This window comes from Pongo abelii, chromosome 7 (genome assembly GCF_028885655.2).
Source record: "Pongo abelii isolate AG06213 chromosome 7, NHGRI_mPonAbe1-v2.0_pri, whole genome shotgun sequence".
Classification (NCBI taxonomy): Eukaryota; Metazoa; Chordata; class Mammalia; order Primates; family Hominidae; genus Pongo; species Pongo abelii.
This window is the reverse complement of record NC_071992.2, coordinates 125,645,239-125,668,305: the sequence shown is the minus strand read 5'-3', so window position 1 is coordinate 125,668,305 and position 23,067 is coordinate 125,645,239. Positions and strand designations below refer to the sequence as shown.

General features: G+C 40.9%; 1 protein-coding gene across 8 annotated transcripts in view; it reads left to right on the top strand.

The window, feature by feature from the left end:
- Positions 1 to 16,075, top strand: part of SYBU (syntabulin) — a 116,790-nt gene extending 100,715 nt beyond the window's left edge. For all 8 annotated transcript variants that reach the window (XM_063726789.1, XM_024251297.3, XM_024251298.3 and 5 more), the window contains 4 exons: positions 4,144 to 4,246; positions 10,252 to 10,455; positions 12,234 to 12,383; positions 14,244 to 16,075. In XM_063726789.1, coding sequence (XP_063582859.1) covers positions 4,144 to 4,246; positions 10,252 to 10,455; positions 12,234 to 12,383; positions 14,244 to 15,351 — 1,565 coding nt within the window. In that variant the 3' untranslated portion in view covers positions 15,352 to 16,075. The remainder of the gene's footprint in view (positions 1 to 4,143; positions 4,247 to 10,251; positions 10,456 to 12,233; positions 12,384 to 14,243) is intronic.
- Positions 16,076 to 23,067: the final 6,992 nt, after the last annotated feature.

Sequence of the window (23,067 nt, the reverse complement as noted above, 5' to 3'; positions counted from 1 at the left end):
AAGCGTTTCTTGGATACCTTGGCTGGGCCCCCCAAGCCTCAGCAGCTAAGAGTCAGTTCTACTGAATGTACTTTAGAGCAGCTTCTTTTAATAGTGTCTTCTATAATTGCATGTGTCCATTGCTCCTGCTGCTCCTTAATAGCTGTGCTTAGCTTCAGTGAAAATGGTTCCTTTCTCCTCCCTGGAGACCTGTAAATTTAAAAATTTGTGTATTTTGGGGGGATGGGTGGAGAAGGAGGATGGGAGAGAAGGGGTGGGAACTAGGTGGGTTTTCTTTTTTTTAATTTACTGCCTCTATTTGAGGTGGTCCAACCTGAATTAATTTGATAGCTTTGCAGTGATAAAAGATAAGAGAGGGCTTGGGGTTACTTAAATCAGTGTTTTAGAATGGCTTAATACTGCTTAGTAGATCTCAGGATTGCTCTATACTGTGATGTTCTGATGTATGAGGACTGCTCCATATCTTGAAAACAGGCAAAATTAATAATGTCCTAAGAGACCAGATTACAGGCAGTGCTTTAAAAATAAGTCTAGTTAGTTATCAGTTTGGGCACGTATTCTTTTTGTTTTCATTTTTCCTTCCTTTTCTAATTCCCTGGCATTAGCATACGTGCACAGAACGCCTATTATCCTAACGTTATAAATAAAAGGAATATCTCTCAAAAGAGTTCAGCAGTGCTATGAAAACAAAAAACTTCCAGAACTTCTGGAGGCCACTGGGCATAGCTTCTTGAGAGTTGGAAAAGTGCCTTCTGCAGCAGGATGCTTAGTCACCAAGCGTTTGGCATCAGAGCATTATCTTAAAGGTCATCAAATTCATCCTGTCTGTTCAGTCCTGGGTTAACACTCCACTAACCTGGAAGCTGATCGAAAACAATATTGATGAGGAACAAAGACTGTTGATGAGGATGACATTCATTCTTTACAAGAAACCCATGAAGCAGGTGCTATGAGTATCATCTTTATTTAACCAATTAGGAAACTGGGACACAGAGAAGTGAAGCAACTTGGCTAAAACTTTCCACCTAATATGGGTTAGGGGCAGGCTTTGAATCCAGGCTGTCTAGCTGAGGTCCTATGTTTTTTCTTTTTGTTTTGTTTTTTGTTTTTGTTTTTGTTTTGTTTTGTTTTGTTTTTTGAGATGGAGTCTTGCTCTGTCACCCAGGCTGGAGTGCAGTGGCATGATCTTGGCTCACTGCAACCTCCGACTCCCTGGTTCAAGCAATTCTCCTGCCTCAGCTTCCCAAGTAGCTAGGATTACAGGTGCTCACCACCACACCCAGCTAATTTTTGTATTTTTAGTAGAGACAGGGTTTCGCCATGTTGGCCAGGCTGGTTTCGAACTCCTGACCTCAGGTAATCCACCCACCTTGGCCTCCCAAACTGCTGGGATTACAAGCGTGAGCCACCATGCCCAGCCGAGTTTCTACGTTTTTAGGTTAGGTACTCTGTGTGATTTTAATAACCCAAAAGAGCACTGAAAACAATACCTTAGTTGCATACACTGTTTAAAGGAAATGAATAAAGAATGCCTCTCCTTCCTTGTATCTTTGTTGCCAACTAATAGATAAATGGCGGTGGGGGCCGGGGGTGTGATTAGGTCTCCAGCTTTTCTCTTAGTTATTTTGCTTAGTACATGAAGAAAGTATATCAGATGATGTATTACATTTAGCTTTCCTGTGTATCCCTCAAAAAGAGTTCACTGATTTTTACACTGCATTAACCAGGTTACGTTTTTTAAATTCATGAACTGAAATAGTTGTGAAGTAGTATATACATTTTTCACCATCGTACTATTCAAATGGGCCTGAATACAGCTGCAGGGACCCAAATGTGCCTTCTAATCTCTTTCAGATGTACAGAAGGTAAGAGAGGAAAGTGCTGAAACAAAGTGACCTTAGGCCCTGCAAATACATAAAAGTCAATATATTTAGTTCCAGTAGCAATAAAATATAGAACAAAGTTGTCCTTTCAGTTCAGAGAACATAATTACCACAGATCAGAAGCACCATGGGGTAACAATGGATTTTCCGCAATTATCTGTTCCTGTTCTAGAATTTCTGCTTTCAGGCAAGCAGTTCAATTATAATCAATGGGCTTTTGTGAAAGGAATGAAAGCCGAGTGTTTTTCAGAGTAATAATTTCACATTAGAAAATAATATCTTAAACCTGATGGCTGCAACTGCAGGATCTATTTTTGAAAATTGCCTACCTTTATCATTTAATAACCAACCTGACAATTTACTAGCAAACAAAGCTGGTTGAGTTAGGCTGTCAGGAATCTCATGCTGCTGGACTGCATTACCAGTCATGAATCCTTCAGATTGTAAACTACTACAGTTTAACCAGTGCATTCCTTAGAGTCAACTGATTAAGTTTGGGGAGCTTCTAGGAGCTCATTACATCATTAGACAAAGTCTCTGCAATCCAGAAGGAATAGCTGGTCTCAGTTCTGATAAACTGCCATGCTAATCTTCCCAGAATTCTACTGGGAGCCGGGAGTCACTGCTGTCATTTGGCTAATGGGTCATTCTTGGTCTCTTTCGTAGAGTCCTGGACTTCCTAGAGGCTGGAGTTCCTGAAAGCTCCTGGAAACCAGGGGAAGGATTTTTTTTTTTTCTCTCTGCCTTGTGATTACCTACCTTCCTCTCTAGCAAAACTAATAGAGGCCATCAGAAAGAGAAATCTGTTCCTTAGTAGGCCAGAGTCTGGCCACATCTTGTACCTGTGGTTCATGTTAGCCTTTTAGGGAGATGGTAATGTATAGTTTCTTTAAGAACTTCTCCTGTTCCCCTGCTTCTTCCTACTGCCTTTCTGAGGACAAAACATAGTATGGGAGAAGTAGCATGAAGATTTGGTCCTGGACAGGATTCATCATCACCTATAAGCTTCAGGCAAACAGCTTCAGTTTTCTCAATAGTAAAATAGTGAGATTAATGTCTATTTTACAAAGATGTCAATATTAAATAATAAATAGCATAGAAAGCATCGTGAACAGGACCTGGGACCTAGTAAACACTCAAAAAATAGTCATTATTATGATAATTATTGTTCACTGCTTGTTAGAAAATCAAGGATTTAAGCTATTCATATTTTCTTCAGCTCAGAAATGTGAGCTGGCTCTGGGTTCTAGACCAGAAAAGGCACAAATTGTCTTGTAGGGGTTGAGCAACAAGGTCAAATTAAACTGTATACCTAGACTTATTTTTCAAAAGCACATGGTACTTCACGTTTTTTAAAAATTATTTTTCTTCTTCTCATTGTTCTAGCTTGCCTCTTTGACCTCTCCTCACTTCCCCAGGCAGTGTATGGGAAAGTTTCCATTATTACTCTTTCAGAACTACATATTTTTGTTAGAATGAATTTATATAAATTATTTTACTGCACAGCATGTTTATATTATAATTACACACCCACCTGTAGTCTGTACTCAAAGTATCATGTGATCTTTGCAAACTAATGAACATCGCTACTTGTAATCCCACCCTGAAGCTAAAATTCCAAATTGCAGTGTAATTTACAGGTTCTATCACTGTTAAATTTCTGCTTTTCTGTTAAGGATCTATTCTTTAAAGAAAAACCAAAACTACAGTCAGAGAAAGTCAGTCCTCAGATAGTGCCAGTGCAGCAGTCTGGGAGCCCAGGCTTTGCTCTTTCCTGACTGCCTCTCACTGGTTAACTGTCTCCAAACCTAACGTGCCAAATTGAAGTATGAGTAGCTGACTACAGAAGTCCAAAGATAAACTCTCTTGGAAAAACTACTCTTGGACTGATAAGTATTTTATTTTTCTTTTGCTTGAAGTAGGGTGAGCCCATTGTTGTGGAGTGAGAGCCTCACATACGGGAGAACAGTGCATTTCTTGACGCACTTGGGTCACTGTTGACAGTGTCTGCAGAAAGACTGGCCTCTTTATGAAACCAACCTTACTGTGCATCTTAGCTGTGTTTATGAAATGATGTCCTTGTGCTGGGCCTTCTCTTGACTGCTTTGAGGAAAACGCTGTGAGCCTGGAAGCTCTGGAATCTTGGCACTTGCCAATAGTGTGCAAACGCAGGGAGCAGGGACCTGGAAGGCAGGGAACTGGCCAGTGTGTTCTCCGGTTTCCTTTCCCTCACGCTTCTCTCTCCCCTGTTGTTTTTCAGGTAGTGAAGCTGATTTTAGCTCCTCGAGCAGCACAGGCAGCATTTCTGCTCCTGAGGTCCATATGTCGACTGCGGGAAGCAAGCGGTCTTCTTCTTCACGCAAGTAGGCACCAACTCCTGCTCTGTAATTAAGACGCTTTACACAGGTGACTCACCTGCACCTATGCATCCACAGAACCACCCGGATTACTGTCCATTCATATTGTATTATTCAGTGAGGCTTTTTGTTTTGTTTTTTTACGGTGATTTTAAATTGGTAGTTTTTCCTGCCTTGCCAACTGTGGTCACATGGCTCAGCTGTGTTTGTCCATCCATGGCTGTCTCCCATCCAGCCCTTGACTCTATGCCCACTCCTCCTTCTGTCCCTTCTCTCTTTCCCTCACTCACCTGTGTACTCATCTGCATAGGAAGCTAGTGGTCTCCCACTTCCCTCCTACCTCCCCTCCGTGAATCTATGAGTCTCTTAGCTGTGAAGCCTCTGACTTCACCTTTTTTTCTTCTAGCTGGACTTCCATTTTTCACCTCTGTGAAGGAAGCAGCTACTCCCTGACCACTCCCAGCATTTACCTGGGGAAGGAGTGAAGAAAGTGTAGGAAAGTTCATAGGCATGGTGGCCACCCCATAGAGCACACTAGCTGGGTGTGTGGGCTCTGAAGCCAGGCTGCCTTGGCTCAAATGCCAGCACCACCAACTCCAGGCTGTGCGGCTCTGAGCAAGTTGTTTAACCACTCCATGCCTTGTTTACCTTATCTGTGAAACAGACCTACCCACCTCAGAGGGTTTATTGTTAGGATTAAACAAGTTAATAAAAGTAAAATGCTGAGTCAGAGCATGGAGCATAGCAAGCATCAACCAATGCTCTCCATTGATGTTATTTGAATTGGTAGAGAGGACTATGAGACATGGGAGCCACTATGCACATTCAGTGGGAGGGACTGTAAGCCCCAGGATTCTGTGCTTGCCACCAGTGGCTTTGTTTACTCATTTAACAAGTATTTATTGAGCATCTACTATGAGGAAACAAAACTCCACAAAATTATATTCATCGTAGTAGGACAAGAAGGACAATAAATTGAAAAATAATATAATTATTTTTTAAAATACTCAGGGGAAGGAGATAGACAGTAATGTGGTTTGTGGTGTATTTTAGCTTGGTGGGTCCTAGGATACCTCAGTGATGAACTGAGCTCTGAGCAGAGACTTAAAGAAAGTTATGGAGGGAGCCACAGAACGTGAGGGGATCTGGCTTCCGACTTTGTCACATCACTTGATTCTCCTGGGCCACGGTGTCCAAAAGACAGTTGGACTGTGTGACTTTTTAAGGTCTCTTCCTGGAGAAAATCTATTTAGTTTCCAAAAGCCTGCCTTTCCGGGACTCAGCAAGCAAATATTTTCTATTTCTCTTGGGTGAGCTGAAGATTTAGCAGATGTTTATAAGGCAACCTGAGACCCCCAGGGCACAGTTTTATCATTAAAAATACAGCTGAAGCCAGACAAACCTGTAACAAAAGAATGAAGTCCACAGTAATAAAGCACAATTGCTCTATCCCCAGCCCCCACCCACCACCGCCATTTTGGCAATAAAGTGCCTCTGGGATTATAGGACATGAATGTAAACATTCTGTGTAAATCAGATGTGGCTTGCTCTGAGAATAAACCATTTATATAACCCATTCAAGAAGTTATGACATACACATGGAACAAAGTATCAAACAATATAGAAAAGCAAAAAGATAAAAAAGGAAGGCCTGTAGATGAAGCCAACTTAAATATTTCAAAGGAATTTGTGTTTGTGGTTAAATTCCAAGGTTGTGTCAGTAATACAGAGTGACTAAGAGAAAATATTCTAGTCTAGAATTCATGGTCAAAATTTGATATATTAAACATAAAATAGCCAAATATAATTATATGCAAATCAGATGAATGCTTATATTAGTATCTGTTATAGCCAAGCAATAATAGACTTCAAAGGTTTAACAAAAATTAATAGACGGAAAATTGAAAATGGCAGAGCTCTATCTATTATCCTCAGTTTTTAAAAATCTCAGCTGTGCGCAGTGGCTCACGCCTATAATCCCAGCACTTTTAGGAGGCCGAGGCAGGTGGATCAATTGAGTTCAGGAGTTCAAGACCAGCCTGGCTAATATGGTGAAACCCTGTCTCTACTAAAAATACAAAAAAAAAAAAAATTAGCCGGGCATGTAGGTGGGTGCCTGTTATCCCAGCTACTCAGAAAGTTGAAGCAGGAGAATTGCTTGAACCTGAGAGGCGGAGGTTGCAGTGAATCAAGATCGCACCACTGCACTCCAGACCTGGGCAACAGAACAAGACTGTTTCAAATAAATAAATAAATAAATAAATAAATAAATAAATAAATAAAAGAATCTCACCCAGGCACAGAGTACCATCAGTAGATTTTGGTCATGGACTATCTCAGGAATTTCACATAAATTCTGTGTTCTGGAGGGCCATGCGTAGGGGGGGCGGCTCCTCTAGAGTAGCTGGGTATCTCTGCCAAACTGTAGTAGCTTGTGATCCTTTCAATTGGCTGCTTCCCCATGTAGTGAATGAATTTTCTCTGTGGAGAATTAGCTCCCTGAGGGAAGCCTAACAGGAAGATTGGTCAATCAGTGGGAAATGTGAGGAACAGGTGGAGTTGGTGAGAATATTTTTGACAAGTTATTTTTAAAACAAAAACTTTAAAGGCTTGTAGATTATCTTGTCTCATAGAAGGGCAATTCTGCTGACATTTCTAAGGAATTATCTTTCTTAAACTAAAACATGAATCTGTTTGGAAGATAAAAATTAGACAGAAAAAGAAACCCCTTAGGATTTGGAGTCAGACAGACCTGGGATTGAGGTTAGCCTCCATTATTTATCAGGTGTGTGACCCCAAGCCTCAGTTTCCTGTTTTGGGATATGGGATAATAATAGCATCTTACTTCACTGAGTTAAATGAGATGATATGTGTGAGTGCTTGACATGATGCCCAGAACTTAGTGAAAGTGTTGGTAAAAGGTGGTTTTCGTCAGTAGGGGTGAAAGTAATACTAAGAGACATGGTACTGTTGCTGTTGCTGCTGCTGCTGCTGGTGGTGGTTATGGTGGTAATCATGGTGGTAGTGATTATTAGTCTGCTAGGGCTGCATAACCCAGTACCATAGACTGGATGGCCTAAACAACAGAAATGTTCTGGAAAAGGGAAGTCTGATACCAAGATGTCTGCAGGGTTGGCTTCTTCTGAGGCTCCTCTCCTTGGCTTGTAGTGGCCATCTTCTCCCTGTGTCTCTACATCATCTTCCTTCTGCTTATGTCTGTTCAAATTCCTTCTTTGTATAAGGACACCAGTTAAACTGGATTAGGGCCCACCCTAACTGCCTCATTTTAACTTAATCACTTTTTTAAAGCCCCGTTATTCTGTGGTACTGGGAGTTAGGGCTTCAACGTATCAATTTGCAGGGGGTGACACAGTTCAACCCTAGATCATGGTGATGATGGTGATGATGATGATGATGATGATGATGATGATGATGATGATGGTGATAATGATATTACCTGAAGTCCAGAGCCATGGTCAGGGAATCAAAATCCACCTGAGTCACTCATGAGGTTTCGTCTTCACTCCTCTGTCTCTGACCTTCTAGTTATGTATTCAGGTTTGTACAAGGGTTCAGGGTCAGCAGAATTTTCTTTCCTCTTTGTGGACTGTGTTTTTCTTGTCCACCAGACCGAAGGATCTGGGATGGGCTGAAGAGGACAGCATTGGGTTTGACGGTTCATGGCCATGACAAACATGGAATCTCAGTGTCTCCTTTGAAAATGTTTCCTATCAATGCCTATAATGAGTTTGCACCTATATATGTTAGCATTTGAACTACTAAATAAAGAGAACTGATATTTTTAAGCATGTTGCTTCTTTTTAAAAAGTTAGCTCTTACAAACTGTCTGATAATTTAATTCCTGATCAATATTCAGAAAGCATCTGAAACAGCGCTAGGGTCACAGAAGGTCCTCAGTGGAAGTTAACTCGTAATAAAATTCCCCAGGTCAAAATATGGGACAGCTCTTTACATTCCCGCCTAACATGTAATGGCTAATCCTCCATATTTCTCTTAATCAGATTAAGAAATAGTCTGGTTGATGCCAGACTTAGAAGTGAAGCATGGAAAAGAAAATGCACACCAGGGTACATGTTCCTTTCAGCTACTCATGAAGTGCTTTCTACCATGGGCTGCTGAAGTTGGTTTTGTCACAAAGCCATCAGCCCATCTGTTCCGTATAAAGTGTCCTCTTCTCACGAAGAGAAGAGCGGCGTTCATTTGGATGATTTCAAAAGGAAATAACTTTAACTTTAGAACTTGGTTACATTTTATTTATGTATGATTTGCAAGGTTGACAGTTGAAATTATATTTGATTGTAAATAAGTAATCATGGTTTTGAAGCCAAGTATACCCACACGCACACTTGCATTCACATTTACACACATTTCTCATTAAGATGTCAGTTGGATACAGCTGTAATTAAAATTGCAAAGAAAGGATTGTCAGAAAGCAGTACTACTATATGAAAGCTATCTTGTTTTCTCTTTTTTTGCCATCAAGTAATATTCCTGACATAGAACTTTATCCTGTTTAAGTAGTTTCGACATTCTCAAGATGCTTCCTTACACTAGTGGGTGTCAAATCTCTGTCAGGATTAATGGTGAAGTTTGAACAAGTTTATCCTCTAATAATACTCTACATTTGAGTTACCCTTAATAGCTTGTGGAATGTACTCACATGCATTCTTTGATTTGATTTTGACATCAATTCTGTGAGGAAGGTAGGAAAGGGGCGTGTGTGTGCATGTGTGTGTGTTTTGATCCCCATGTTAAGTGGCTCATTTGCCTAAGTTCCTACTAAGTGGCAGTGCCAATGACTCACACCTGGTTCATTTATTCAGCAGTCCTTTAGGGAACACTTACCATGTATCAAAAGTAGGAGGATAGAAAGAACAGGCTGTTTCTGCCCTCAAGGTTGCCCTAGCCTAGCAGGAAGGACAAATAAGTATGCAGTTGTGACGCCATGTGATAAGTCCAATGGTAGAAGTTTGCACAGAGTTTTAGGGAGCATTAAGGAGTGCACCTACACTGGCCTAGGGAAGGAAGAATATAGAGAAGGCTTTTTAGAGTAGGTTCCCATCAGTCTCAAAGTAGGAAGTATCTTGGTATCCAGGGGCTTAGAGAAGGGAGCAGGCGAACATTCTAAGCAGAGGAGATTATGAGTTCAAAAACCTAAGGATGGTCAAGAATGGATCCTTCAGGAAACTGTAGGTGATTTGGAATGCTGTAGTACAGAGGGAGAAGGGAGGAGTGGTGGAGGATGGGGTTGGATGGAGTAGTGGGATTGGACTTTGTGAGCCATCTTAAGGAGGCTGGCCTTTGTTCTGGAGGCAGTGGGGAACCATCGCAAGGCTTTGAGGAGGATAGTGAATCAGATTCCGTTTTGAAAGGCCACTCCAGCCACAAGCCAACCTTCTACTGGAGGGAGCGAGGCAAGAGGCAGGAGAACCAAGATGGGGCTGTTACAGTATTTCAGCAATTAAATGACAAAGGTTGTCTTAAGTCATTGGGGCTAGAAAAAAATGAAAAAAAATTTTAACTAATCTAAATTACCGATGATGCATTTATATGTGCTCTGTTTATCTGCCCTGTTTTCTCCTCCTCCTTTATGGGCTACCACCTTCCCCCATCCTCCAAATGAACCGCATTAGGTGGACTAGAACAAAAACCACTTCTTGAAAACAGCCTCCAAAATAAACCTGAGCTAAATCAATATTCTACATTGTGTATGTTCTTAGCAGGCTATTGGGTGTAATCCAAAACAAGCTTTATGGTCAGAAACTATTTGAAAGAACAACAGAGGGAGAGGTTGCTTGTGCTGATGACACAAGGAGAGAAAATACCAGGCAGGTGGGAAGAAGGCCACTCCTAAGGACAGTCTACACGAATAATTGTATTGCCCCTTTCAGCTCTATAAATTGGATTTCCTTAGATTTAAGGAGTAAGACATTAGCCCTTGGGCATCTGTAGCCCCAAGAATTTTAACATTTTTCATGCTTTTCTCCCAGTCGAGGTCCTCATGGGCGGAGTAATGGAGCTTCGTCGCACAAGCCTGGCAGCAGCCCATCATCCCCGCGGGAAAAGGACCTTCTGTCCATGCTGTGCAGGAATCAGCTGAGCCCTGTCAATATCCATCCCAGTTATGCACCTTCTTCCCCAAGCAGTAGCAACTCAGGCTCCTACAAAGGAAGCGACTGTAGCCCCATCATGAGGTGAGTCCTGCTCACCTAATTCATGCATCTTAGTTTGTCCTACTTGGTAAGCTTTTCTTTAAAAAAGAAAAAAAAAAAGTTATACAACTCTTGATCCCTTGCCTGATTCTACAAGACACTGCATTTTTCTTTCCCACATTTGACTCATTCCTCAAGGGCTGCTGCAGAAAGAGCACAAGCCACAATTTCTAACAAGGCACAGCAATCTAAGCAGTTCCTGAATAGGGAGAGAAAATGCCACAGAGGCAGCAGGAGGCTGAGGCAGGAGAATTGCTTGAACCTGGGAGGCAGAGGTTCCAGTGAACCGAGCCCATGCCACTGAACTCCAGCCTGGGCAACAGAGCAAGACTCCATCTCAAACAAACAAACAAAAACAACTTAAGATGATTCTGTAGGCACCTGTTGCTACAGGGGTGTGTGAAAGGTGGGGAGAGTGTCCAACTCAGTCTGGAGCGATCAGGGGAGGCCTCCCTGAGAAAGTGAAATGGAATTGAGGTCTGAAGAGCAAGCAACAAGTTAATTCATATGAGGTTGTAGGGAGTGTGGAGCAGAAAGAAGGAACTGCATTTCCAAAGAGGCCACGACACGAGGACTGGATGGTGGGCATGGACACAGGTCATCTTGGAGGCAGGCAGGTGCTCAGGGAGCTGGCAGCACAGTGGCTGGGACTGGGTCCAGAGTCAGGGAAGTTGCTGGCCGCCCTCCTCCTTCGGCCTTCTTCCTGCTGGGCATCCCTGTTCTCGTCAGTCAGCTCTCTTACAGCAGGGATTCCCAGCTCCCAGCCAGGCCTGAGAGGGGCCAAGATTCCAGCAAGGGCTGTTTTGTAAAACATTGAGCCTGTCTTACAAAACACACTGGGGAGAGTTAAGTAGAGGAAGAAACTCCTTCCCTTCAGAAGAAGGATCTTTCCATTTCCTCCAAACTGGCATACTCACAGCAGGGATTGATTTTAGAACAACTTGCATTCAGCAAATAGCCATCAGGATCTTTAGGCAGTGGCACACTGTGCAGAAAGTTAGGTCCTCTGGCTGGCTTCCTTCTCTTCTGCCCAGGCCCATCCCCTGACCCTCACCCATTGTGCTCCATGTTACTCTGAACTGACAGCTCAGGCACCTGGACAATGGTGCATTACTTTGTATGAGAACATTCCTAAGCCATAGAAAATTCTCCTCCTCCACGGTCCCTATTCTCTCCATAAATACACCAATACCCCCTTCAATCTTCAAACTAATTAACAGTCCTAAGATTGGCAATTCTATTACAGCTCACCTTCTGAAGTGAGGTCACCCATTATTGAGGTTTAAGACCCCAGCACACAGCTACCATTCCTTCTCAAGCTGTTAGCAATGTCTGGGTCAATGTGGGTGGCTATAACAAAGTACTCTAGATGTTGGTCCAAATCTTTCGAGAACCATGGGCTACATACTGTAGGTTTAGGTCTGAGATCAGAGTGCCAACAAGGTCTGGATCTGGGAAGGGCTGTCTTCCGGGCTGCAGACTGCTGACCTTTTAGTGTATCCTCACAGGGTGGCAAAAGAAAGCTAGAAAGCTCTCTGGGGTTCCTTTTATAAGAGCATTAATCCCATTTATGAAGGCTTCACCTTTATGGGCTAATTCCCAAAGTCGTCACCACCTAATACCATCATATTGGGGTAAGAATTTCAACATATGAATTCTGGAGAGACACAAACATTCAGTTGATAACACTCTGTGTTACTCTTCTTTTTATAGAAAAGGAAACGGCAAAAAGTAACACTTCATTACTTGGATTGTTTCAGGCGTTCTGGAAGGTACATGTCTTGCGGTGAAAATCATGGTGTCAGACCCCCAAACCCAGAGCAGTATTTGACTCCACTGCAGCAGAAAGAGGTGACAGTGAGACACCTCAAAACCAAGCTGAAGGAATCTGAGCGCCGACTCCATGAAAGGTGAATCTGCCTTCCTTGCACGGGGGGGTGTAGGACAACTTCTTTCTCCATAAAATGAAATATGAACCCAAACTATAGAAAGATAGAAAAGAAAAAATGATTGTATTCAATTTTGGTCAAATTTTTAAAGTCAGCCTCTGAAAAGAGTCATTTCATAACTCTGTGTGATATGGCTGTTTCAGGAGTTCAGGGAGGCCCGTAGGTTAGAGGGGATCCTTTGATTTTGTTGTTATTGTCGTTTTTTGTTTTTTTGTTGTTGTTGTTGTTGTTTTGCAGTGTATACAGCTTTGATGTGAAATAATTGGGCATGTGCATGACTATTTTTAAATGGCAAAAACACGTGCGGGAACAATCCCATACTTCCAGCAGAATGGGTCACAACCGTGGACCAATTAAGCCCTGTTTATATCCGTGCACGAATGGATATCTGTGTGCATTGTGATTCCTGCATGCTATTTCTGTGCCGAAGGAAGGGGCTCATTGTTCTTGGCCAAGTGTTAAGGTTGAAAAAAAAAAGCCCGTGCTTAAGAGATCTTATCTGAGGGAGAAGACTTTTGATCTGGGCAGCAGGCCAGTTTTTCTGCTTGATGATTTTCCCCTGGAACATTTTGGAACAGACCAGGAAAGCTCTGACCAGGGTAGCTGTGAGCTCAGGGTGAGGGTGGCATGTGCATTCTCTAAGAGTCTGGGCTACCTGATCAGCCCAAACCTCCTCTTCTGCTGCCACAAAGACATAGAGAAAACTCAATGACCTTGGTTGCTAAAACTGTGGGCAGATAAGGGTGCAGACTGTGAGGAAGGGACATTTTTCATCTTCCGAATTAATCTGGCTCATCATCTGTCTGAAACAGATTTGAGACCCAAACTGTCCTCTGGGGTTAGTCAGACCTTATGTCTGGAAGTGTTTGATCTGTGATTTGCAGAGTCCATGGGAGGATTGGAGCACTCAAGGGAGGAAGGAATGGGAATGCAGCAAAACTTGGGAAAATATTCTAGCCTAAACTTAAATAAGCAATATTGATGTCTCTTCATATATATGAGGATCCTGACTACCCTATCTTCATATCCACTGAGAATGTAAGGACTGAATATGAAAAAATTATATGTAAGAAAGAATTTATATACCAAGATCTTGAAATAGGGTTGTCCTGTGAAGGATCTGAAAAATAGGATAGATTCTCCTTAGTGTAGGATGAATTCAATATTATCCTGCCTGAGAGGAGATAGAATAAGCAGCTTGTCAGCATGTAAAGTCCCTGCCACGTGTAGCATTTTATGATTTCAAAAATGTTTATCATTGGAATACCATACGAACAATTTAGCAAGGCTAAAACTTATCAGTCTACCTTCTGTCTTTGATAGGTAATTAAAAGTGAACTGGCCTTCCACAAACTATAGACATTTGGAAAGGGTAGGATATGGAGATAGGCTAACAGATGCTAAGATGTTCTAATAATAAAGTTTCAAATATTAAGGATTGAGTAGAAGATAAGACTTGTAACACACTGCAATATCTGACCCATAATGAGTACTCAAAAAAAATTGTGGTAGCTATTTTGATTCTGATTCTGATTACTATTATTACTTTAGCCATTTTACAAGTAAAGAGAAAGTTCATAGCTAATCTCCGCCAAAGAGAAAATGTACTGCTTCTTTAAGTTTAGGCTGGAGTGTTTTCTCAAGTTTTTCTGTGTTTTCTTGAGTTCCCCGCATTGAAAACTGATTTCACATCTGTATTTCAAGTGGAAGAGTATGAGCTCTTGGCTCTGTGCCAGAACTGCCTGTTGCCCAGTTCAAAGTTTTTTGTTTTTTGCTTTTTGTTTTTTTTTTTAATTAACCATGCTTGTCTTGGCACTCTAGGGAAAGTGAAATTGTGGAGCTTAAGTCCCAGCTGGCCCGCATGCGAGAGGACTGGATTGAGGAGGAGTGTCACCGGGTAGAGGCCCAGTTGGCACTCAAAGAAGCCAGGAAAGAGATTAAACAGCTCAAACAGGTCATCGAAACCATGCGGAGTAGCTTGGCTGATAAAGATAAAGGCATTCAGAAATATTTTGTGGACATAAACATCCAAAACAAGAAGCTGGAGTCTCTCCTTCAGAGCATGGAGATGGCACACAGTGGCTCTCTGAGGGACGAACTGTGCCTAGACTTTCCATGTGATTCCCCAGAGAAGAGCTTAACCCTCAACCCCCCTCTTGACACAATGGCAGATGGGTTATCTCTGGAAGAGCAGGTCATGGGGGAAGGGGCTGACAGGGAGCTACTGGTAGGAGATAGCATAGCCGACGGCACAGATTTGTTTGATGAGATAGTGACAGCCACCACCACAGAATCTGGTGACCTGGAGCTTGTGCATTCCACCCCTGGGGCTAACGTCCTGGAGCTGCTGCCCATGGTCATGGGTCAGGAGGAGGGCAGTGTGGTGGTGGAGCGAGCCGTTCAGACCGACGTGGTGCCCTACAGCCCAGCCATCTCGGAGCTCATTCAGAATGTGCTGCAGAAGCTCCAGGACCCCTGTCCCTCGAGCTTGGCGTCCCCTGATGAGTCTGAAGCAGACTCGATGGAGAGCTTCCCAGAGTCCCTCTCTGCCTTAGTGGTTGATTTAACTCCAAGAAATCCAAACTCAGCCATCCTTTTGTCTCCCGTGGAGACCCCGTACGCCAATGTGGATGCAGAAGTTCATGCAAATCGCCTCATGAGAGAGCTGGATTTTGCAGCCTGCGTGGAAGAGAGGTTGGATGGTGTCATCCCACTGGCTCGCGGGGGCGTCGTGAGGCAGTACTGGAGCAGCAGCTTCCTGGTGGATCTCCTGGCTGTGGCTGCCCCAGTAGTCCCCACGGTTCTGTGGGCATTCAGTACTCAGCGAGGGGGAACGGATCCTGTCTATAACATCGGGGCCTTGCTCAGAGGCTGTTGCGTGGTTGCCCTGCATTCGCTCCGCCGCACCGCCTTCCATATCAAAACCTAAATAGAAGTTGTTGTTACCGTGTGCCAATGTGTCCCATGTGGGTTGTGCCAGGTAGAGAAACAGGAATTCAATCTGTGACGGTCTCTATTCTGTCGTTTTGCTCCTTGGTATTTGATTTGCACTATATTTAGTTGAAGCCTGTTCACTGTTTAAAACCGGAGGTATCTTCAAAGGCATGGAGACCTGGTTCCAGTAAATGTCCCACCAGTGGGGTATAGAAAGCATGCTCATGACCCTGCCGTGTCGTCTGAGGTACCCGTTCTTATCTAGTGGTTCAGGAAGAGAAAATGCAGTTTGCACTTTCAAGACAGCTTCTCTAATGCTGGCATGTTATCTCCTTGCTTTGCTTTGTGCCGTTTTAAAATGTGTAATTGTTCCAGCATTCCAATGGTCTTGTGCATAGCAGGGGACTGTAACCAAAAATAAACATGTATTTGTGTAATTGGTTTGCAGAAGTCTTGAATAGCTCTTTACTGTCTTACTTGGGGTTGATAAGATTTGAGTGTTTGCAATTTTTTACTAAATGTAGCTCCAAAGTCTTAAATGGCTTGTTTGTTCTTAAACTGTTAATTGATGAAACTGTGCATAAGTTTACAATGTACTAACTTATTTTGCTTATTATATATAGTGTTTTATTGGAAATTGTAACCACACACTTCAGCATGATGAAAATAAAGATCAGTGTTTCCATTTAAATAAATGTTTTATCCTCCTATAAAATAATTATTTCTGTGATTTTACTTCTATGTATAAGGAAGACAATGAATAGCAGATCTTACATCTTTATTAATAGGGTCTGTAAAAATTGAATTAAATTAGGAAGAGGGAAAAAGAGTTATTAAAGAAAGATGATTTCCTACCCTTACTTAAAAAACATCATTTCTGAATAAAAGTAGCTTTATCTGTTTACTTTTAAATTGCCCATACACTATTTTGTCCACAAGTTTATGCAGTAAGTACATCTTGAATGTTTTCAGGAACATTGGGTTGATCTAAGCATGCTAGGTGTTCAGGAGAGGGAGAATATGGTAGTGCCATATAGCTTCCTTCCCCAGAATGATAGGATGAGGGTGGGTGGCTGGGAAGGGATGAGAAGGTATTTGATCTATGTTCATCTAGTGCTTACACCAAAATTTTGAGATTAGTATTTTACACATATAAGGGAACTAAGCCTCAGAGAGGAAAAATGTTCAGGATCTCAGAGCTCATCTCCAGAAGCCACGATTTCAAGTGTTTGCAAAAGCAAATGCCTTTTCTACTTTGCCACACAAAGGGAAGATAAAGAGGCTGGATAATACCCTAAGTTCTCATCCAGAAACTCTTCTTCCATAGCACTTAACACCTTTAAATATACCACCCTTTTACTTACAATGCCTTGGTTATTACCCATCTTTCCCACTGAGATATTAGCTCCATGAGGGCAGGGATCTGTGTTCTGTTTTGTTCACAGATGTATGTCGACAACCTAGAACAAATGAAAGAATAAGACTTAGAATTTGATAGCACAACAGGGAACCTATAATCAATAATAATTTAATTGCATGTATTAAAATCACTAAAATATAATTGGATTGTTTTAACACAAAGGATGCTTGAGGGGATGGATAGCCCATCTTCCATGATGTGACTATTGCACACACATTGCATGCCTGTACCAAAATAGCTCATAAGCCCTATATAGACACCTACTGGGTACCCACAAAATATTTTAAAAATATTTTAATTTTCTAAAAATAAAATTTAACAATAACTTAGTACAGCACCTGGCACATAAGTGGGAAGTCTAAAAATTGCTGTTGAATGAATTAATTAATCCAGCAAATACTTACCAGGTACTCCAATGCTAACTGGGCACTTTCCAGGATGGGTCTTAGATAGTGAAGGAGACAGAAAAGGTTTCTGTCCTCAGGAAGCTTACGTTCTGTGTCTGTGAGGGACACAACATGCCATCAAATAAACAAAAGATGGTTTCAGATAGTGGTAAATGCCTCAAAGGAAATAGGATATTTTGACCAAGTGTGGCAGAAGTGAAAGTAAGGACCACATCTCTGAAGAAATAACATTGGTGGGAATGGATGAAAAAGAGTCAATCATGCGAAAATATGAGACAAAATCTTGTTGCAAGAGAAACAAATGCAAAGGCTGTCAGACAGAAAGGGCTCAGAGTGTGACAGGAGCATCCTGGAGGTCAGTGTGGCTGGAGCAGAGTGAGAAGGAAGGAGAAAGTTGGAGTAGACAAGAAGCTGCTTCACATGGGGCCACATAAACCATGATAGAGGTTTCAGTTTATTCAAGGACACCATTTAGGGCTCTATTGTAATGTCCAGATGAGAGATGATGCCAATTTGGAGGTGGAAGTAGATACAGAGATTAAGTTGAAGAATTACAGATATAGCTTGAAGATAGAACTAATGTGATTTGCTGATGGATTAAATGTGGAGTAAGGAAAAGAAAAAAAATGAGGGTGACTCAGGTTTTTAGCTTGAGCAATTGGATCAATGGCGGCCGTATTTGCTCAGAATGGGAAGAGTTCAAGAGAAACAAACTTGGGAAAAATAAAACTGAGAAGTCTATTAAAATATCTATGTGAAGATATCAAGAGTAACTGCATATATAAATGCGAAAATCAAGGGAGCTGTCAGGACTAGAGTTATAACATTGAGCCCTTCTGGCATTTGTGTGGTAATTAAAACCATGGGAACAAGTGAGGTCATCCAGGAAGAGTGTAGAGAAGGAAAAAAGGTCAAAAATGGATTTCTGAGGTACTTCCATATTTAGACAGAGGTGGAGGATGAAGAACCAACAAAACAGCCAGAGAAATGACAGCCCAAAATGTAGGAGCAAAACTAGGTGATTAGTAGTATAAAAACCAAGAGAAGAGAGTAATTCAAGAAGAATGGAGCAGTCAATTATGTTGAAGTCCCACCAAGAGATTAATATGAGAATAGTTACATACTCACCGGCTTTGACAGCAAGGTCTTAAGGACTGTGTCAAGATCATTCCTTGGAGAAATGGGGATGGAAGGCCAATTGGAGCAGGTTGAAGAGTGAATGGAAGAGAGAAAGTGAAAGAAATATGTGCTGCTGAATTTTTTTATTTTATTAAGTTTTACAATTAAAGAGAATAGGAAATTGAGTGGTAGTTAAAAGGAGATACAAGGTCAAAGGTTAATTTTTCAATATTGAGAAGAGACAGAACATGTTTGTATGCTTTTGTGATTAGGCCAATGAAGAAAAACAAATTAATGACATAGCAGGGAAAAAAATAAGAAAAAATTATAAATTAATTGAAGAAGGAGAGCCTTTGAAAAGAAGGGACAGGATCCAGGGCATGGGAATGTGTGTGTGAGGAGAGATGGTTTGTCTCTGATAGGACATTTCTATTGGAATACACACGTGTCTCAAGCACACACATTTGTATTTACACGTCTTGCAGCTCTAGTCAGCAGTAGAAGGATTTGTTTGAAATGGAAGGGAAACTATTTCTGGAGGTGAATAATCGGAAGTGTCCTGAAATCATGAGCCATGCTGACTCAGGTCCCTTCCTGTAGTCCAGCCCAGATCAATACTTAGATACTGGTATCTTCCTTAAAGTCCCTCCTTGTGCTTATTTTAAGTCATTGCTAAAAGCATTTTTACTTTAAAAAGATTATAAGCCTGTTTTGAGTATCTGCTTGTTTCCATAGAAACAAATATAACTACACAAACTCAGCACTGTTCTCCATCAATTCAAGTTGGAGGGAAAGGATAGGCTCTGGTTAGAAAGAATTCTCCACAAACCACAAATATTGTCAGATTGGATGCAGCTGATCACCAATAGCAAATAGTTTTATTGTCTTAATGTCCTATATCCTCCTTTACATAAACCAAAAGGTTCAAACAACCCATTGGAGACACTGGACACCCCCTCTTCCTCCCTCTCCTCCTTCTTCAGGGTTTCAGCTGTATAGTCTGTGGAAAATTACTGCTTTTATTCAGAACAGTCTCTCACAAATGAGTCCCTTGGAGTAAATAAAAGATGGAACATATTTGCCTTTTGGAAGCCCAAGGCATTGGCTGGTTTTGTGGACAGGATGATCTGATCCCATAGAAAGAAGTGCCTCGAAGTTGCTTTCAGTAATTTGAGTGCCTGTGATGTACGAACAAGCAGGAAAATGGAAAAAAACAAGAACAATTCCACTCTATTGAACAAACTGCTGTCCCATCAAAGCAAATGTTAAACATTTCCTACAGTTATGTGTGCAAACATTCCAATTTATAAGAAAAGATTTTTCCCAAAGGGATATGTTGACCTTTCCAAGTTGAGCTGTTCAGAAAAGAGGGAAAAAAAATGCCATGCACTCAGATGCCAAGCGTTTCTGACATTTGTGGCAGAAGAAAAAGGAAGACTGTGATTTGCATTAATCTTTTGCCCTGCCTAAGTAGTGGTTGGGTCTGATATGTTTTCCTCTTGAAGGTTTTTCATTTTAAAAGATTTGGGGTAGTTTCCCATTTCCATTTTGGGTCAGTGAGCACTTGAAAAAATTTTATTTCCTTCCAATCTTGCCGGCAAAATGTGCACAATGAGGCAGTAGCCTAGGAAATTAATAGTTTATAACAAATCTTGAAAGAATGTCAACAAACTCTCAATTGTCCTGAACAAAAACAATTAGAAAGTCCAAATAGAATAAAACAGGCTTATATCAGGTAATTATTTTAAACCCACTGGATGCACTGCTGTGACCACTGATTTTCCCACCATCATAATGATTGTTATAACTAATGGTTACAATAATAACTTCAAGGAATTTTAAAATTTAAAAAAGGTTTAAGTTCTACTTAGAAGACTTTTTGTTAGAAGGTTGAAATATTTTTAGTAAGCATTCAAGTTGGTTAAAAGATGTACAACTTTAATAAGTATTTTAGACATTTAAACACTCCAATATATAAAACACATACAAATGAACGCACAGGCTGGAAGCCCTGCCATTGGCCTCCCCCTGGCCCCCTGAGGGGGTCCTGGTATTACTTCTGAGAAGAGCTTGCATGTCATTTCCCTATATACCAGGTTCTTTGAAAACTTCCAGTTCATGTAAGATCTCATGTATGAAAACTGTTACTTGAAATACTGCTCTGGTTAATGCTGAAGATATGTTTCTCTATTGCCCTAAACAAGGAATGCTTAACAAAATTGTTTTCTAAACCTTTGTTGCAAAATTTGGTCTGCCAGTGCTTTATTGGTCTAACTATGAAGAGGACTCATTCTCTCTCCCTCAGATTATAGAAGCCATGTAAATATCTGGGACTATCATGATACATATAAGATGACAATGTATTATAAAATCAAGTCTGACTCCCCTTGTGAATATTAAAGGTACGTATCATGGCTTCTCTAATTTGATGGTACAGTTAAGACCCTCCCTCCCCTTCCTTGCAATTAAAGTAGCTCACAATGTTTGAAACGGTTTGCCAGCCTCACTTTCTACAGTAAACAATAGGTGCTAGCATTTAAAACTGACCTTTAATTCTTCTGAACCAGCACATTATTTCTAGCTTGTTGGTTGTATACAGAAAATGAAAAACAAAAGCAGACAATAATTTTTACATCTCCCACTGGAAGCTGTACATGGACAAGTTTTAAAAATGATCGCCCATGCACTGTCTCACTCCATAAGGGCTCCTTCTAATCAAGACAGATTAGGTAATTACGAGGTTCAGATGCACTGCAGAGCCTCGCAAAGCAAAAAAAGCACTTGTATTTTCACATTTTAAACTTAAATGTGACAAGTTAAATATCTATATTCTTATGCACATCTTCACTTAGCACTGCAATAAAATGCTGAGTTAATTTCAGAGGCCACTAAATCTGATGATGGTGTTTTCTCCATAAAATAGGTAAGCACTGCGTTTATTCAGGAATAGTCAACAGGTTTGGAAATGGCATTGCTGTATAAGAATTCAAATTAAGGTTTGAAAATTTTTAACAAATAAAACTAATTATGGGCAGTAGTTAATATCTTATAAAGAGCCAAAATTGCTCCAAGAATAAGTCAACATACTGATCAGAGTATGTCCTTTGAATTTTCTATACAAGATGTTTTCTTCTGTGCCATTCGTTCTCTCAACTAAATCCTAGACACTCGCTAATAACTGACAAGGTCAGGGACAGTTTGTAGCAGGCAGGACTCTAGGTACGATACTGATCTGCACATGCATGGAACCTGTGGCCTTGACCTCATTATAATTATGACCCAATCAAGTGAGCTAATTGGCTTATTTCTGCAGTTGTGTGAATATAAATCACATTTCATTTTGCCTTATCTGACCCAAATAAACTGCAAATATGAAATTATATGGCACTGATATTCAACTACAGTTGTCATTTATATGAAAATAAAAACCAAGCTAATTTTCTTCATATTTATTAAATTATTAGAAAACACAAATGGGTATTATCTACTATAATTTGTAATGCTATCTTCATTAAGAACTAGGAGAAACTTTAAAAGGCTTTTTGGCGGCCCATAGTTCCATCAAGAGAGGCCTTAGAAATCATAGTCCACATAGACTGTTGATTAACCACTATTATAACCTCCTCTCAAAGGTTGTTATTTTCCATTCCATTAATCAAGTACACAATTTATTTTCTAAGCCTTGGTTTCCTTATATGTGAAATAAGGGTAGTATCTCTCTTACAGGATTGCTAAGAGTCATTGACATAATTAGCCAAAGACTCAGACTTACAATAAATGTTTTCTTTCTTGCTAAATTTCAAGTTCAATTTAAAGGTGTATAAAATACTGCAAGATTAGGCAACTTCTCCCACTCTTTGCAGGGAAGGGGCTGTCAATACCACTGCATGGTGAGATGTGGGAAGTATACAGGGCCTCATACCAACTTCCAATTATTGAGTGCTTATACTGAACACTTAACGTACAGTCTCAATCCTTACAACCACCATTTCCATTTAAAAGACTTGCAAACTCTGGCAATTTGTTTAATGCTGTACTATCTCTACAGAAGCTCTGAGAACTCTGGGAACCTCTCAGAGCCGGGGTGATCTGATCAATGTATATAAGGAAAGCATCTACAGAAAGATCCCCTGAAAAGAAGTCCCCTGAAAGGGAAGGCTGGGATTATCTTGGACTGGCCGCAGACTTTCAGTGAGCTTCTCTGCAAACGTTTCCGCTGGTGAACTAGCAGTGTCAGCAGGAGGTATGAAAGGATAGAAACAAATCTGTTGTATGAGGGTAAAAGATGGTCAAGGAGGTCCCTAGAATAGAGTGTTTCTTTCAAGCTATAGAAGATCGAAGGTGTCTGGTGAAAAAGCATTTTACTAGCTCTCAAAACTTACTCTGGTTATTGAGTATGCCCAATGGTCATGACCAAGAGGGATGGAAGATAAAAAGTAGAAGGCAATGTAAAAAAAACAAAAAACAGTTGAGTATAAAAGGAGTGCCTAGCTATTGCTGTAAGCTTGGGATAGTTTTGGTTACATTAAAGAAAAGTGAAAGGAATTACACAAAGAAAAAAATAAATCTCTTCATGTTGTATTAGGACAGAACAGTTCAAATTAAAAAAAAAAAACTATGTAAATGACAAAAACATGTTTAAGTTATTAGCTACTAAATATGCTCTTCATGAACCCACTACCTTCTTCAGCCCTCCAGTTCACCTGAGAGGGTATAAGCTCCTTCCCTGGAACAATCTGTAGGCTCTAGCCCACTCCCAACCTCC